Source organism: Lathyrus oleraceus, chromosome 1 (assembly GCF_024323335.1).
Source record: "Lathyrus oleraceus cultivar Zhongwan6 chromosome 1, CAAS_Psat_ZW6_1.0, whole genome shotgun sequence".
Taxonomy (NCBI): domain Eukaryota; kingdom Viridiplantae; phylum Streptophyta; class Magnoliopsida; order Fabales; family Fabaceae; genus Lathyrus; species Lathyrus oleraceus.
This window is the reverse complement of record NC_066579.1, coordinates 182,746,453-182,761,191: the sequence shown is the minus strand read 5'-3', so window position 1 is coordinate 182,761,191 and position 14,739 is coordinate 182,746,453. Positions and strand designations below refer to the sequence as shown.

Below are 14,739 nucleotides of genomic sequence, written 5' to 3'. Positions count from 1 at the left end.
GAGACAAAGACTCTGGGGATAAAAGCTATGCGTAGGCCAGGCTATGACTTGAAAACTGATGGAGACACGAGGTGATTTTCCATGAAAATAAATCAATGGAAAAACTCGGTTTGGGAAAAAGGAAATCTGCATGTATTGGGATAACACCAATACAACAAGAAACACCCACTAGGGAAATGCGTAAATTAGAAGGAGACTGAAATACTCAAACGCAAAAGGGAATTTGGTTTCTCAAAGAAATACGAAACCAAACTCAATTGGGGAAGAAAAACTTCAACACAGGAGTAAAAGAGATATATTATTTACTATCGGTTACTGGGTAATCACATAATACACTCGGACAGAGGAACATCTGTTACTGGTTAGGGTAAACATATCAAGGATGTCTCGCTGAGAAAAATGAGGCATATTCATTACCAGTTACTAGGTAAGAATGACCTACTGGGGAAAAGAAACCAAATAGGATTTACAACTACCTGCTACTGGGAAGAAGACCAAAGAGAGAGTATCCGTTACTGGTTAAAATGAACATATCAAGGATAAACTCAAATGGAAGAATATTTGTCACCGGTTATGATGAACATATCAAGGATAGACTGTCGGGTAAAATAAGAATTACAACTAATGATTACTAGGTAGAATACCAAAGAAAGAGAAAATCTGTCACCGGTTAAAGTGAACATATCAAGGATAGACTCGGAGGGGAAAGTAGGAGTTACAACTACCTTTTTACTGGGTAAAATACTACAAATAGGAATTACAACTACCGACTACTATGTAGAATACCAAAGAAAGAGAAAATTCGTCACTGGTTAAAGTGAACATATCAAGGACGAACTCTTCTGGGAAAAGTATGAATTACAACTACCTTTTTACTAGGTAGAATACTGAACAGGAAGAATATCCGTCACCGGTTAAGATGAACATATCAAGGATAAACTTGCTGGGGAAATGACAAAACGAATCCGCTGGAGAAAAACAAAGAAGTAAATTATCTTTTACCGGTTACTGGGTAAATTAACACATGTAAAGTACTCAACATCAAGAAGAATATTACTAGTTACTGGGTAATAAACTCTTGGGGGACCAAAAGATCTATCTAGGTAAAAACTAGAAAGAAACGGTAAAATAAGACTCAATCCAATGAGGATATAACTCAAGGGGAGTGATTCTATCCAGATAATGAATTGGGGAGGAAACTGAAATAATAATCGTCCATGAGGTAATAACTCAGTGGGGAAGGAGAAAAAATAAACTTTTTCTGCTTAAAGGGGCTGACACTCTACACTTGAAGGAGGATAGACATACAAAATCTGCATGAGGGAATAATATCACCAAAGCAGGCGATCAGAAGAAAGGTCAATGCGATAAAAATGCACAATGAAATATAAAATGTTGTGTTTTATGCATGTATATGCATGAATATGTATATGATTATACTGACAAATGAGCACAAAGGATACAAATGATGAAGATTTGAATCATCACAACTAGATACTCAACTAATCTCAAAAAGATGGAAACACCAACTGGAGAACCTGCTAAGGATGAAAATAAATCACCGAGGATATAAATCCTAACTCAAAATAATATTCAAATCAACTTTGGCTGGGAAAAGGCATGGAAAACATGCATCCAACCTTAAGTACTATGGACAAAGAGGAATCTGTTGAGGATCCTTATCAGAGTAACAAGTCATCACTGTGGAGAATTTTAAGTCAACACCATATCAAATGGGAGTCAACCTTGTAGGGGGCACCATCAATACTGCTCAGAACCAAATACTGCCCGAAGGAAGAAATCTTCTATCAGAAAATGGAATTCCTTTGGGGTCTCAAGTCACAATAAGAGGTAAAACTATGAGTGAGGAGAACCAGATGATCTACTGGGGATTCCATCCAAAAACATCTTTATGGGGCTTCACTGAGAGGATATAACAACTTGCCAGGACAAATCAAAGACCACAGGAGGATACAAAGATCAACAAAAACTTCCTCAGAAGGAAAGTAATAGTCATCAGACTCTTCTTGGAGATTGAGAAATAAACCAATTCCAAGGTACCAAAATATCAACCGGATCTGTAGACTCACACAGGGGAGAAACTGTCACGGCTATGCAACACACAAATAAATGTGTTGGGGATCTGGAGACCAAATAAAGGTCTCAAGATAATCTAGGGTTCATTCACCAATACACAAACTGAGAAAAATGCAAAAACATGAAAGCCTTAGCTGGGAAAAGATGAATTGTAAAGGGAACAATACATCAGCTCATTCGGGGATGAAACCCCATCAATCATGCCCGGGATGAATAACAAAGTGTTGTGGAGGTAAAGCCACCAAACCACTGCTCGGGGAATACCAACAATGCTTCACATATCAAGACTTACCTTCCTTAAGATTACTGTTGACTTTCCTTTTTTGTAAATGATCATTCTTAAAGTAAATGCCTTATTATTTTAAGAAAAATGATTGTTCATTGATTTATTTATTTTAAAATTATCATAATAAAAATTCAATTTTAAAACAGAAACAAATAAGAATACAAAATAATTGGATAAAAGCTCAACTTTATTTAATAAAATGGTAGTCCGCAAATGGCGAGACTCCATGGATCTTTACAAAGTTTGAAAATGGTAATTTACATGGAAAAGGGCTACATTGAATACAATGACCACTACTCTTCCTACCAACTTCGAAATCCACTGTGCTTGTCTTCGGTTGAGAATGATGAATTAGAACCAAATGACTACTTAAAACTGCTTTAAAGATCGGGACCATCCGAATGCAGTTACTTGCCATAATCCTTAATTTTTGCCTAGATTTCCCCAAGATGGGGTACTCAATCTACCAGGATAAATTTTCTGTTTTATGTCTCTAACTTTTGTCTGGATCTCCCTTTCAGGTTTTCAATCCACCGAGATGCTCATTTTTTCCTAAGCTTCCCTTTCGGATTTTCAACTTAGCGAACTGTTCTTTTCTTTTTAGGCGAAGTATTTCTTGACTGCATTGGTATTCACAAGACGCGTGAACTCCTCACCATCCATAGTTGTAAGAATCAAACCAGCGCCTAAAAATGCTCTCTTAACAACATATGAGCCTTCATAATTAGGAGTCCATTTTCCCCTAGAACTAGGTCTGAAAGATAAAATCTTCTTGAGCCTGAGGTCACCTTCTCTGAACACACGAGGCTTGACCTTCTTATCAAAATCTTTCTTCATTCTCTACTGATATAACTGACCATGACATATGGCAGTCAATCTCTTCTCTTTAATCAAATTAAGCTGGTCAAACCTGGTCTGACACCATTCAGCCTCTGTCAACTTGGCTTCCATCAATACATGCAAAGATGAGATCTCAATCTCTACGGGGAGCATAACTTCCATGGCATAAACAAGAGAGAAAGGGGTTACCCCTGTTGAAGTGTGGATGGATATACGGTACCCATGTAAAGCAAATGGTAGCATCTCATGCCAATCTTTGAACGTCACAACCATCTTCTGAATAATCTTCTTAATGTTCTTGTTCGCAGCTTCAACAACCCCATTTGGGCCTGTAGGGAGAAGAATTATGATATGCAATCTTGAAGTCCTTGCAAAGAGCTTCCACCATATTGTTGTTCAAGTTTGATCCATTTTCAGTAATTATCTTACTTAGCACACCATAACGATATATAATATGATTCTTGATAAACCTCACCACAACCTGCTTGGTCACATTTGCATACGATGTCGCTTCAACCCACTTTGTGAAGTAATCAATGGCCACTCAAATGAAACGATGCCCGTTCGATGCTTTGGGCTCAATCATGTCAATCATATCAATTCCCCACACGGGGAAGGGCCATGGAGAGGAAATGATATTCAACAGTGTCGGAGGAACATGAATCTTATCTACATAAATTTGACACTTGTGGAATTTCTTCACAAACTTGCAATAGTCAGATTCCATTGTCAGCCAATAGTAACTTGCTATCAACGTCTTCTTCGCCATAACATGTCCATTGGAATGAGTACCAAAGGAACCTTCATGGACTTCAGTCATCAACATGTCTGCTTCGTGTCTATCCATGCATATGAGTATAACCATATCAAAATTCCTCTTATAAAGCACATCACCGTTCAGGTAAAAGTTTCCAACTAGTCTTCTCAAAGTCTTCTTATCTTTCAAAGATGCCCCAGACGGGTAAATCTGACTTTGAATGAAACCATTGATGTTGTAATACCATGGCTTTTCATATTTGACTTCTTCAACAGTGAATACATGAGCTGGCCTATCAAGACGTATCACAGTCAAATTGGGAACTTCATTCCAAAATTTCACCACAATCATGGAAGCCAGCCAGAGTTGCAAGAGCATCTCCCATCCGGTTTTCATCTCGAGGGATATGATAAAACTCAACCTTTGTGAAAAAAGTTGATATCCTCCTCGCATAATCTCTATACGGTATCAAATCGGGTTGATTTGTCTCCCATTCACCTTTGATATGATTCACAATCAAAGCTGAATCTTCATATACGTCAAGATATTTAGTTTTGAAATCAATGGCCTCTTCAAGCCCCATAATGCAAGCTTCATACTCAGCCATATTATTTGTACATTTGAAGGTCAACCTAGCTGTAAATGGAAATGATTCCTTGAGGAGTAATAATCACTGCCTCAATGCCATTACCATATGAATTAACAGCTTCATCAAATACCATGCCCCAATGGGAACCATGTTTTGGCCATTCTTCAAGCAATGGTTCATCGCAATCTTTCATCTTCAAGTACAAGATCTCTTCGTCAGGAAAATCATACTGCACTGCCTGATAATATTTAATAGGTTGGTGAGACAAATGGTTAGCCAAGACACTACCTTTCATAACTTTTTGAGACCATTATTCAATATCATACTCAAATAACAACATCTGCCAACGAGCGATCCTCCCAGTTAAAGCAGGCTTCTAAAAAATGTACTTGATTGGATCCATTTTGGATATCAACCAAGAAGTATGATTCAACATATACTGGCGCAGACGCTTAGCAGCCCAAGCCAATGCGCAACATGTCTTCTCAAGCATGGATACCGAGTCTCAAAGTCGGTGAACTTCTTATTGAGGTAGTAAATTGCATATTTTTTCTTCCCATATTCATCTTGATGACCAAGAACATATCCCATACTTTCTTCCAGCGCGGTCGAATAAATGATCAACGGTCTTCCTTCCATAGGCGAAGACAAAATCGGAGGCTCAAGCAGATATTCCTTGATACTGTCAAAAGCTTTCTGGAAATCTTGGTCCAATCACAAGAATGATCTTCCCAAAGAAGCTTGAATATAGGCGCACATGTGGCATTCATATGCGATATAAATCTTGAGATATAGTTCAAGCAGCCGAGAAAACCTCTGACTTGCTTCTCAGTTTTGGGCGCAAACATCTCTTGTATTGCTTTGACCTTGGCAGGATCAACTTCAATACCCTTCTCATTGATAATAAAGCCCAACAACTTACCAGAGTGAACACCAAAAGTACACTTATTGGGATTCAAGCGGAGTTTATATTTCCTCAAACGCTGGAATAACTTCAACAAATGCTCAACATGTTCTCCTTCTTCACTTTATTTAGCAATCATATCATTAACATTGACTTCAATCTCTTTATGTATCATATCATGAAAAAGAGGGCCATAGCTCTCTGGTACGTTGCACCAACATTCTTTAAACCGAAAGGCATCACTCGATAACAGAATGTTCCCCAATGTGTAATGAACGTGGTCTTCTCCATATCTTCGGGTTCCGTCTTGATCTGATTATAATCGGAAAATCCATCCATAAACGAAAAGACTTTGAATTTAGTTGTATTGTCTACCAACATATTAATGTATGGCAGAGGGAAACCATCTTTTGGATTGGATTTATTCAAATATCTATAATCAACACACATACAGACTTTTCCATCCTTCTTAGGAACAAACACAATATTGGCACCCATTGCGGATACTCAGAGGTAACAGGGAACCTAGCATCAATCTGTTTCTGGAGTTCCTCCTTAATCTTCACTGCCATATCAGGATGAGTTCTTCTCAATTTTTGCTTGACCGACGGGCATTCTGGCTTCAAAGGAAATCTATGCTCCACAATCTCAGAATCTAAACCAGGCATATCTTGATAGGACCAAGAAAATACGTCAGAATACTCTCGAAAAAGATCAACCAGCCCCTTCTTAGCTTCTGGACATAGTTGAGACCCAATCTTGACTCCCTTCACATCATCATCAGAACCCAAGTTGACTAATTCAATATGCCCTTCAAACGGCTGAATGAATTTTTCCTCATGCTCAAGCAAACAGGATAACTCATCAGATACTTCATTATCATCATTCTCTTCCTCAGCTTCAAACACAGGGAAATAAAAGTTTGGAGAGGGAGTAGGATCATTACATTCAATGGGTTTGAGAATCAACCTGCATAATAATTTGATATTTTGATTTTAGAGAAGTGAAGTGCAAAAACATATTATGCAGATGGAAAGATTATTATTTATTTATGTTTTTTTTGTGATTACCATTTTCAGAAAAAGCAAAAAAGTAAAAACAAACATCATAGATGTGGATGAATAAAATTGTATTTTATTGATGATAATATTGAAAACCACCCAACAATGTTTCACTTCTCCCTTAGGCATAGAAGAAAGATTTTTCTTAAAATAATAAAAACAAATTACTTCGAACAGTTCATAATAACAGGAACATCAACAACAATCCAGTTGTTACAAGTCTGGCCGTATGTTACAAAGTTGGCACAAACTTCGTCTTCATCACTGTCTTCAATAATGGCAGCTGAGTGTTGATCATCCTTGTGAATGAACGCTCCACTGCAGAAAACTTCTTGCATAGCCTTGACATTGGCATTGAATGGCCCTTGCTAAAATCCCAGACCGACTATATTCTTGTTCTCAATAACTTCTATGATGCGACCCCATATGTCAGTGCTACCAACCTGAACAACCTCTTTGGCATCCTTCAGAGAAGACATGGGTGCCCCAACCTTCTTCAATTCATCAGAAATGGTCAAAGCTTGGAATGACGTTCCAACTTCTTCTTCAGCGTCCACATAGGTGAAGGACGAAAAATGGCTTACTAACAGCGCTTTCCCTCCACTAACAACAACAAGCTTGCCGTTCTTAACAAATTTCAACTTCTGGTGCAAAGTAGACGTCACTGTGCGAGCTTCATGGAATCACGACCTTCCCAACAAACAGCTGTAGGCCGGATGAATATCCATTACTTGAAAAGTAATTTGAAAATCACTTTGAACTATCTTAACCGGAAGGTCCACTTCTCCAATGACAGTTTTTCGAGAACCGTCAAACGCTTTAACCACTACGCCACTGTACCTAATCGGGGCGCCTTGATGAGAAAGTCTTGCTAGAGTTGACTTGGGCAACACATTCAATGATGATCTAGTATCAACCAACACATTGGACAGAGCGTCCTCCTTGCAGTTCATTGAATATGAAGCGCCAAGTTGTGATTTCTACCTTCCTCAGGAAGTTATTCATCACAAAAAGGTCAGGTTATTACAAGAAGTGATGTTGGTAACAATATGGTCAAACTGATCCATAGTAACATCGTGTTCCACGTAGGCTTGTTCTAATACTCTCTGCAAATCCTCTTTATGTGCCTCATAATTCATCAATAACAAACGGAAATATTTGACGGTGTTTGAATCAATTGCGTGACAATGTTAAATTCACTTCTTTTAATCAGGCGTAACACCTTATCATCATCATTAGCCTTCAACCCACTGGATTCACTAGACTGACAAGTTGGAGTACTAACCGGATCAACTACAGGAACTTCTACCTTCTTACCCACTGAAACATCCTCCACAACTTTAGGAAATACCGGGTTGAACACACGACCACTACGACTCACCTGCACTACATATGCGATACTCACCACTGAATCTGCAACTAGGAGAGGAACCTCTTGACCATTCTCAATCATGGTGGTATCATACTTATACGACACATCTTTATCGGATTAGTAGGGGACGGGGCCCGCTAACCATATAACCAACGACGATACCGATCTGTTTTCTTTCTTGCTGCTGCTATCAAATTTAATAACTACCCGCTAATGGGTTTTGAACACTAGTATAATAACGTTCACATCATTTCCCATATCCCTTAACTGTTGAACCTCAATAACATTCTCATCCATCAATTTTTGAATATCCCTCTTAACGCTACAAATAACACAACCATCATGGTCATGTTCACAATGGCTTACCAGGCACAAGTCTCTGTGAGTCTCCACCAAGGACCTACGAATATGACAAACATCAAAGACCTTGAAATTCCCAAGACATTCGTCTACCATGTTCACAGAAGCGTTTCCATGAGTAGATAGCGAGTTAGCTTTAACATTTGGCGTTTTGTCCTCAAAGGATACCATACCGCTTTTGACCAACTTCTGAACCTCGTACTTCAAAGGATAACAATTTTCAAAGTCATGACCAGGAGCTCCCTGGTGAAAAGAACAATGTAAGTCAGGTTTGAACCACCATGGTAACAGTTCAGGAATTTGTGGAGGACTCCTTGGTTGGATAAGATTTTTGACTACCAAGGAAGGGTACAATTTTGCATATGTCATAGGAATAGGATCAAAAGAGACCTTCTTCCTTTCAAAGTTCTGATGATGATTGTTGTTGTTGTATTTGGTACGTTGTTGCGGTTGTTGTTGATGTTGTTGATGTTGTTGCTGAATAGGAACGACTAGATTTGTTGAATTATTATTAGAAGATTATCACCCTAGTGATGACAAGAAATCTCAAATGCAAGTGCATCCAACGAATCTAGCAAATCACAACTGAAAAATAGCTCTCTCCCTCTCTCTCTCTCTCTCTCATACTTACATAGGACCTCCGAAAACTTAGGACCCCTATTTATTTTCTGCACTTAAATCATGATAAACCTACATAGGACCTCCGAAAACTTAAGATAACCTTGATATATATATATATATATATATATATATATATATATATATATATATATATATATATATATATATATATATATATATATATATATATATATATATAAAGCAAATTGATAACAAGTCTTAAATTCAATTTCATTTCACTCTTTTTTCTCATATTGTAACTTGAACGTTGAAGTGATAATCTTATAGGTCTTCCTACTCCACTATAACTATATCGGAAGCGGCAATTCGCGTCTTTCCTCTTTTCATTTCTGATTCTAGAATGAAATAAGAATATTATAAACTATTTATAACATTTTAATTTTCTAATAGTGTTGCAATGAACATCAATATTTATATATAAACTTACTTGATGGATCACTTGAGTTGGTGACATGGGGTTTGCTTCACAAGTTGTATAGCTGCGATATATTCTCCTTCCTTTAGCCCCATTGCTCCGAGATAGGTGGTATACTCTATTCACTCAGAATGATCTCCTTGTCGCTAAGAATTGTACAAACACCTCAATGCTTATAAATATCTTATTAATAGGTGTGTCAGTTATACGGGTTACCTTTGAAATGAAAAATGGTGTTGTGTTATCCTATATTGTCGAGTTGGACATCGGGATAAGTATCTTTGTGCCTCGGTATTGAGTTGTTATGCACTAGTACGAAGTATGGACTATGGACTTCTTTGATGGATGGTTGTGACAATTTTTATTTGTTTTCTTACACTTTATTGTCTTCTTTATAAAGTGAATAAAAGCCTAACGAATGACAAATGTTATGCAGAAGAATGTTTTAAAATTATTAAAAGTTGATATAAAATTACATCAAAGATACATACTCTATTTTTGTTTTGTTTGTGTGTCTAAAGAACGATGCGTGTTGTTTAAACTCGCGAAGTACATGGATGATATTTAAAGCATATATTATGGTTTCATTGAAATGGCTTGTTCCTCACTTTAAATTTGAAGAGCAGATGCATGAAACTGGACAAGACAGAGAGAATAATGGCCGCAAAGGTTGACATATTTGAACGTGATCATGCAGCCGAAACTATTTATTAATAATGTTTGTCGGATCATAGAATATCGATTTGGTTGTTTATTTATTATAGAGATTAGTAAATATTAAATTATTATTTATGGTATTATATTATTAATATATATTGTGTTATTTCTTGTTGTCTCTTTGATTTCGTGAATAGGTGTTTGACATAAGAGATTAGTATTCAAAAGCAAGGAAATTCTCTAACTCTTTTTCTTTTTCGCTCATGAAAAAACTTAGTGTTTATTTGAAAAAGACGGTTTCAATTGATATCTTCTAGGGGTTCGAGGTTGATATGGAAGGGTTAGAGGTGTCTCATCTTCAGTATGCTGATGATAATGTGTTGGTGGAGGTTCTGATGATTGAAAACCTTTTGACCATTAAGGCGGTTCGTAGGAGTTTCGAACTTGTCTCGAGAGTCAAAGTGAATTTTTTGCATTGAAAGGTGGATTCCTTTCCTTTTAAATATTTAGGACTCCCTTTATGTGAAAGCCAAGAAGTCAAGGACTTTGAGATCCCTTGGTAAAACTTCTTTCTAAAAGATTAGTTTCTTGGAGGCATAGACTTGTGGGTTTAGATGGTAGAGTGGTTATGTTGAATTATGTGCTGAACTTTATCGTTGTGTTCTTCTGGTCTTCCATGAAGATGTCAATTTCAGTTTGGAAGAAGTTGATTGGTATGCATTAACGTTTTTAATGTGGTGGTTCCAAAGGAAGAAAAAAGGTTGTCTGAGTTAAGCGGGAGGATGTTTGTAAAGTCAAAAGGGCCTGCGGTTTGAGGGTGAAGGGTCTCAGATTAGTTAGTATTGTCTTGCTAAGTAAATGGAGGTGGAGGATTCTTTTGGACTTTCATTCGCTTTGGAGAGACATTAGCATTGTAAGGTATGACTCTTAGAGTTTCAGCTCCTGTATATGGGGAATGGAATGAGGTCTTATGAGGGTCTCATTGGTGGAAAGAGGTTTCCTTCCTTGGATTTCCTCCCAATCAAGAGAATGGTTGATTTTCCTCTTCTTATCTTAAAAAGGTTGGGAACAATTAGAATACCAGGTTTTGACACTGATGTTTGGGTAAGGTGGCCCTTTTGTGTGTCTCTTATGAGAGACTTTTCTTTATCTCGGAGCATAAGTCCTAAATGGTGGGTTATTTAGGCTCTTGGGAGGGGGTAGTTTGGGTGTGTAGTTTTCAGTTGAGGTGACCTTTTTGAGTTTGTGAGGAGGAGCTTTTTGAGGTTTTGCTCGACCTTATTTCGGGGGTGGTTAGGCGTGGTCGAGTAGATTCTTGAGTTTGGAAAGCTGGTCCGGATAAAGGCTTCTAGGTTAGGTTAACTTATGATAAGTTGTTGGAGTTGGTCGGGAGGGTGCTAAAGATTGGTCAAAAAGAGTATATCCTTTAAAGCTAAGTTACTATAAGAACTTTGCATTTTCTTCCACGAAAATCATAGTACATAAGAACTACAATAATCTACCATGAATAAAATACTTCAATTGAAGCTAAATTACTCAGGATTTTTCGCTGTTTTCATTGACAATATATGTTCAAAAGAACTATCATACTCGTCATAAAGAGTATACTTCATTTAGGTAAATCACTCAAAATTTTCACACATCAAAGATACAATTGAAAACTTATGTTACACTCTCATGTTAGCAAGAAATTCTTTAACCATCGACATAATCTCAAAACAGATTTTGCATTAATTTTAATTAGGACTGACAATAAATTGAACCAACTCAAACATAGTTTGAACTCGATTCAACAACTAAATCATTGATCTTGGTTCATGAACCAAATGAACTTTATATTGGGAAAAAAGCTATGTTCGTAAGGTAAATGAGTTGAACTCGACTATGTATAGTTCGACTCATTAGGTTCACGAGTTAACTCAACTCGTTAGATGAACTTTAACTATGTATAATTTATTAACTAAATGAGTTAAACCTAACATGTTGAACCAAATTTTTGTGGACTCAAAACGAGTTGAGTTTGAGCTTAAAAAAAGTACATATTGAACTCGAATCGAATTACGAATTAGATCAATTCTTATCGAATCGAGCCGAGTTAAGTCTTACAAATTAACTTTTAAATAAAATTCAAAATTAAATACATTCAATATGAATGGTTCAAGGCAAATATAAACGGTTCAATCTTTGTTTATCAACTACAATATTTGACAATCAAAAAGAATTCAAATCACTTATATAGGTACTACGACCCTCTCGTGTTCCTTTCATCAAGACCACTTCTCGTATCTAAAGGACGACAATCTCCAATCCTAGACACAACACCGTCTTTAGAAGTAGAAGATGGTGTCATTGATGAGAAGAATGGTGGCAAATTATAATAACGAAATCGTTCATTATTATTATCGTAATGATTACTATTACTATTATTATTACTACTATTGTAAAGACATATAATAGCACGTCGAAGATCTTCATCGTCCTTACTACAGAGCACTTGCACATATTGCATAAGGTTTGGAAACATCTCTTTTTCCGTTGTTGATGACAACGGAAAAAGAGACTTTTGTGGACTACTCCGCAATGACAAAGATGGAGATGAAGATTGAGACGAAACGTTATTGTTATTACGTATTGGCGATGGATCCGATTGCGGCGAATGAGTAATGAGTTGAGGGAAATTAAGCTTGGCTTTGTTTCCTTTGAACTTCAAAGCAGCTTCATCATAAGCAGTAGCTGCAGCTTCAGCAGTTTCAAATGTGCCAAGCCATACTCTTGCTCCTTTTCTAGGATCTCTTATTTCAGCTGCCCATTTTCCCCATGGTCTGTGCCTAACTCCTCTATAATGTTTTTTCTTTTCATTACCTTCGAATCATTTTATATATAATAATTGGTTAGCACATTTTTGTCCATTTATATCTAAGTTTCATTATAAATGGAAATTAAAATATCTAATTAATGGAATATATATGTACAATGAAACATTCAACATCTTACTTATAAAAAAATGGACATTAATACTCGGGAAAAAAGAAGAAAAAGATAGGATGCATAAAAGCTTTAGATTACATGTAACAAACATTAATTATAATATATATTAAGGACATATAATGAAAATCATGTCATTTCATTTTGGATTTTCATATTATATTAATAATAATAATACATATTATTATAATAATATTAATATTATTATTATTATTATTATTATTATTATTATTTAATAATATAATAATGTTTATGCAACAAATGGAGATTTTTGTGAAAGAGAAAAAACTAAAGAGATATTTTAAGTACTTTTTTTCTTATTTATTAGAGAGATGAAATATATTTTTTTATAAATAAAATAATAAATAAAGATGAAAATATCTTAATCAATATGTGAAAAACACTGAGAAAACTTGATCAAGAGATCTCCTAATTATGTAAATAAACTATATATATATATATATATATATATATATATATATATATATGATATTTTAAAATATGAATAAATATAAAATTATAAGATGTTGATGAATTAAAGATAACAGAGAAATGAAAGAGAATGAAGTGTTAGTTACCTTGATGTGTAGGTTGAGATGGATCTTGTTTTTTCATAACCAAAGATGATGGAGAAGCTTCTTCCTTTTCATCCACCTTGATCTCTAAGTTTATTTATATACTGATTTTTGTTGATGAGGTTTGAATTCGTTGATAAAAGCAGATCTAAGATTTCTCAAAACAGAAGATTAGTGATTTAAAGATGAATGAATGAAAATAAAACACCAAAATCAAAAGAGTCAAAAGAGAGGATTCTGTTTTGCTTCTTTTAAATAAGAAAGAGAATGACAATTAAAAAAGAACTAGATAATATTAATGACAACTTTAGAGGAGTCATATTAAGAGCAAACACATAGTATTTATTTAAAGTTTTAAAGTACAGAATTTATAGATGATTTTAAGGGTAATCGATTCGAACTCACTATTTGAATTAAATCAATAGAAATTGGTGCAAATTGTATAAAACCAGAAAAAGCTAATGAATCAGAAGTTTCTGCAAAATGGAGGGTTTTATTCTTTTTTTCTTAAAAATTTAAATTATATTTTTTTATTTGCAAAAAAAAAGTTAAATTTAAATTATAAAATATTATAAAATAAAAATCTCATCACTTAAATCTTAATTTTTATTTACCCAGCACTCTAACGACTAAAAATGACAATAAAACTTATATGTTTAAAATAGATAATCGTAGAAAATATTCAATAGAGAAAAAAAAACATGTTATATATAAATTCAAATATAACCAGGACAATAATCCACAAGAAATAAATGAATGTGAATGTAAGAATGAGGAATATCGTATCTCATATCCACTTAATATTTATTTATATTTTATTAATTTATATTATTATATAAAAATATATCAATATTAAAATTTTTAATAAAAATATTTATTTATAACATAAGGTATATACAATGTGAATGTCAAGAATATTTGAACTTTAGCATAATTGTAATATTTAATGTAGACATAAAAAAGTTAAAATCACATAATAATTTGATCAAATTCCTTCTTTTTTGGTCTTGATAAAACATTTCCTAATTAAGGTAAAAATAAATTTTATAATAAATGTTAAATCTTGAGTTTGATATAAAAACCTTTTAGAGGCATGTGTAGTTATTCACAGTTTATAATTGGCAAAATAAATAGAGGATATTTTTAATTACGATTTGACTTGAAAACTATTTTATGAGCCCCATTTAACTATCCAAAAA

At 34.9% G+C, this 14,739-nt stretch overlaps 1 protein-coding gene across 1 annotated transcript; it reads right to left on the bottom strand.

Moving 5' to 3' along the window:
* Window positions 1-12,094: 12,094 nt before the first annotated feature.
* LOC127126371 (ethylene-responsive transcription factor ERF113) lies at window positions 12,095-13,959 on the bottom strand. Its single transcript, XM_051055294.1, has 2 exons — window positions 13,544-13,959; window positions 12,095-12,842 (listed from the first exon to the last, which is right to left on the bottom strand). The coding sequence occupies exons 1-2, from the start codon at window positions 13,578-13,580 to the stop codon at window positions 12,223-12,225; spliced, it is 657 nt and encodes a 218-aa protein (XP_050911251.1). The 5' UTR covers window positions 13,581-13,959; the 3' UTR covers window positions 12,095-12,222.
* Window positions 13,960-14,739: the final 780 nt, after the last annotated feature.

What these genes read in the sequence shown, in the direction of transcription:
- LOC127126371 (XM_051055294.1), bottom strand. Translation starts at nt 13,580, where the DNA reads ATGAAAAAACAAGATCCATCTCAACCTACACATCAAG. An exon ending in ATCTCAACCTACACATCAAG is followed by an intron (nt 12,843 to 13,543) that starts GTAACTAACACT and finishes AATGATTCGAAG; the next exon opens with GTAATGAAAAGAAAAAACAT.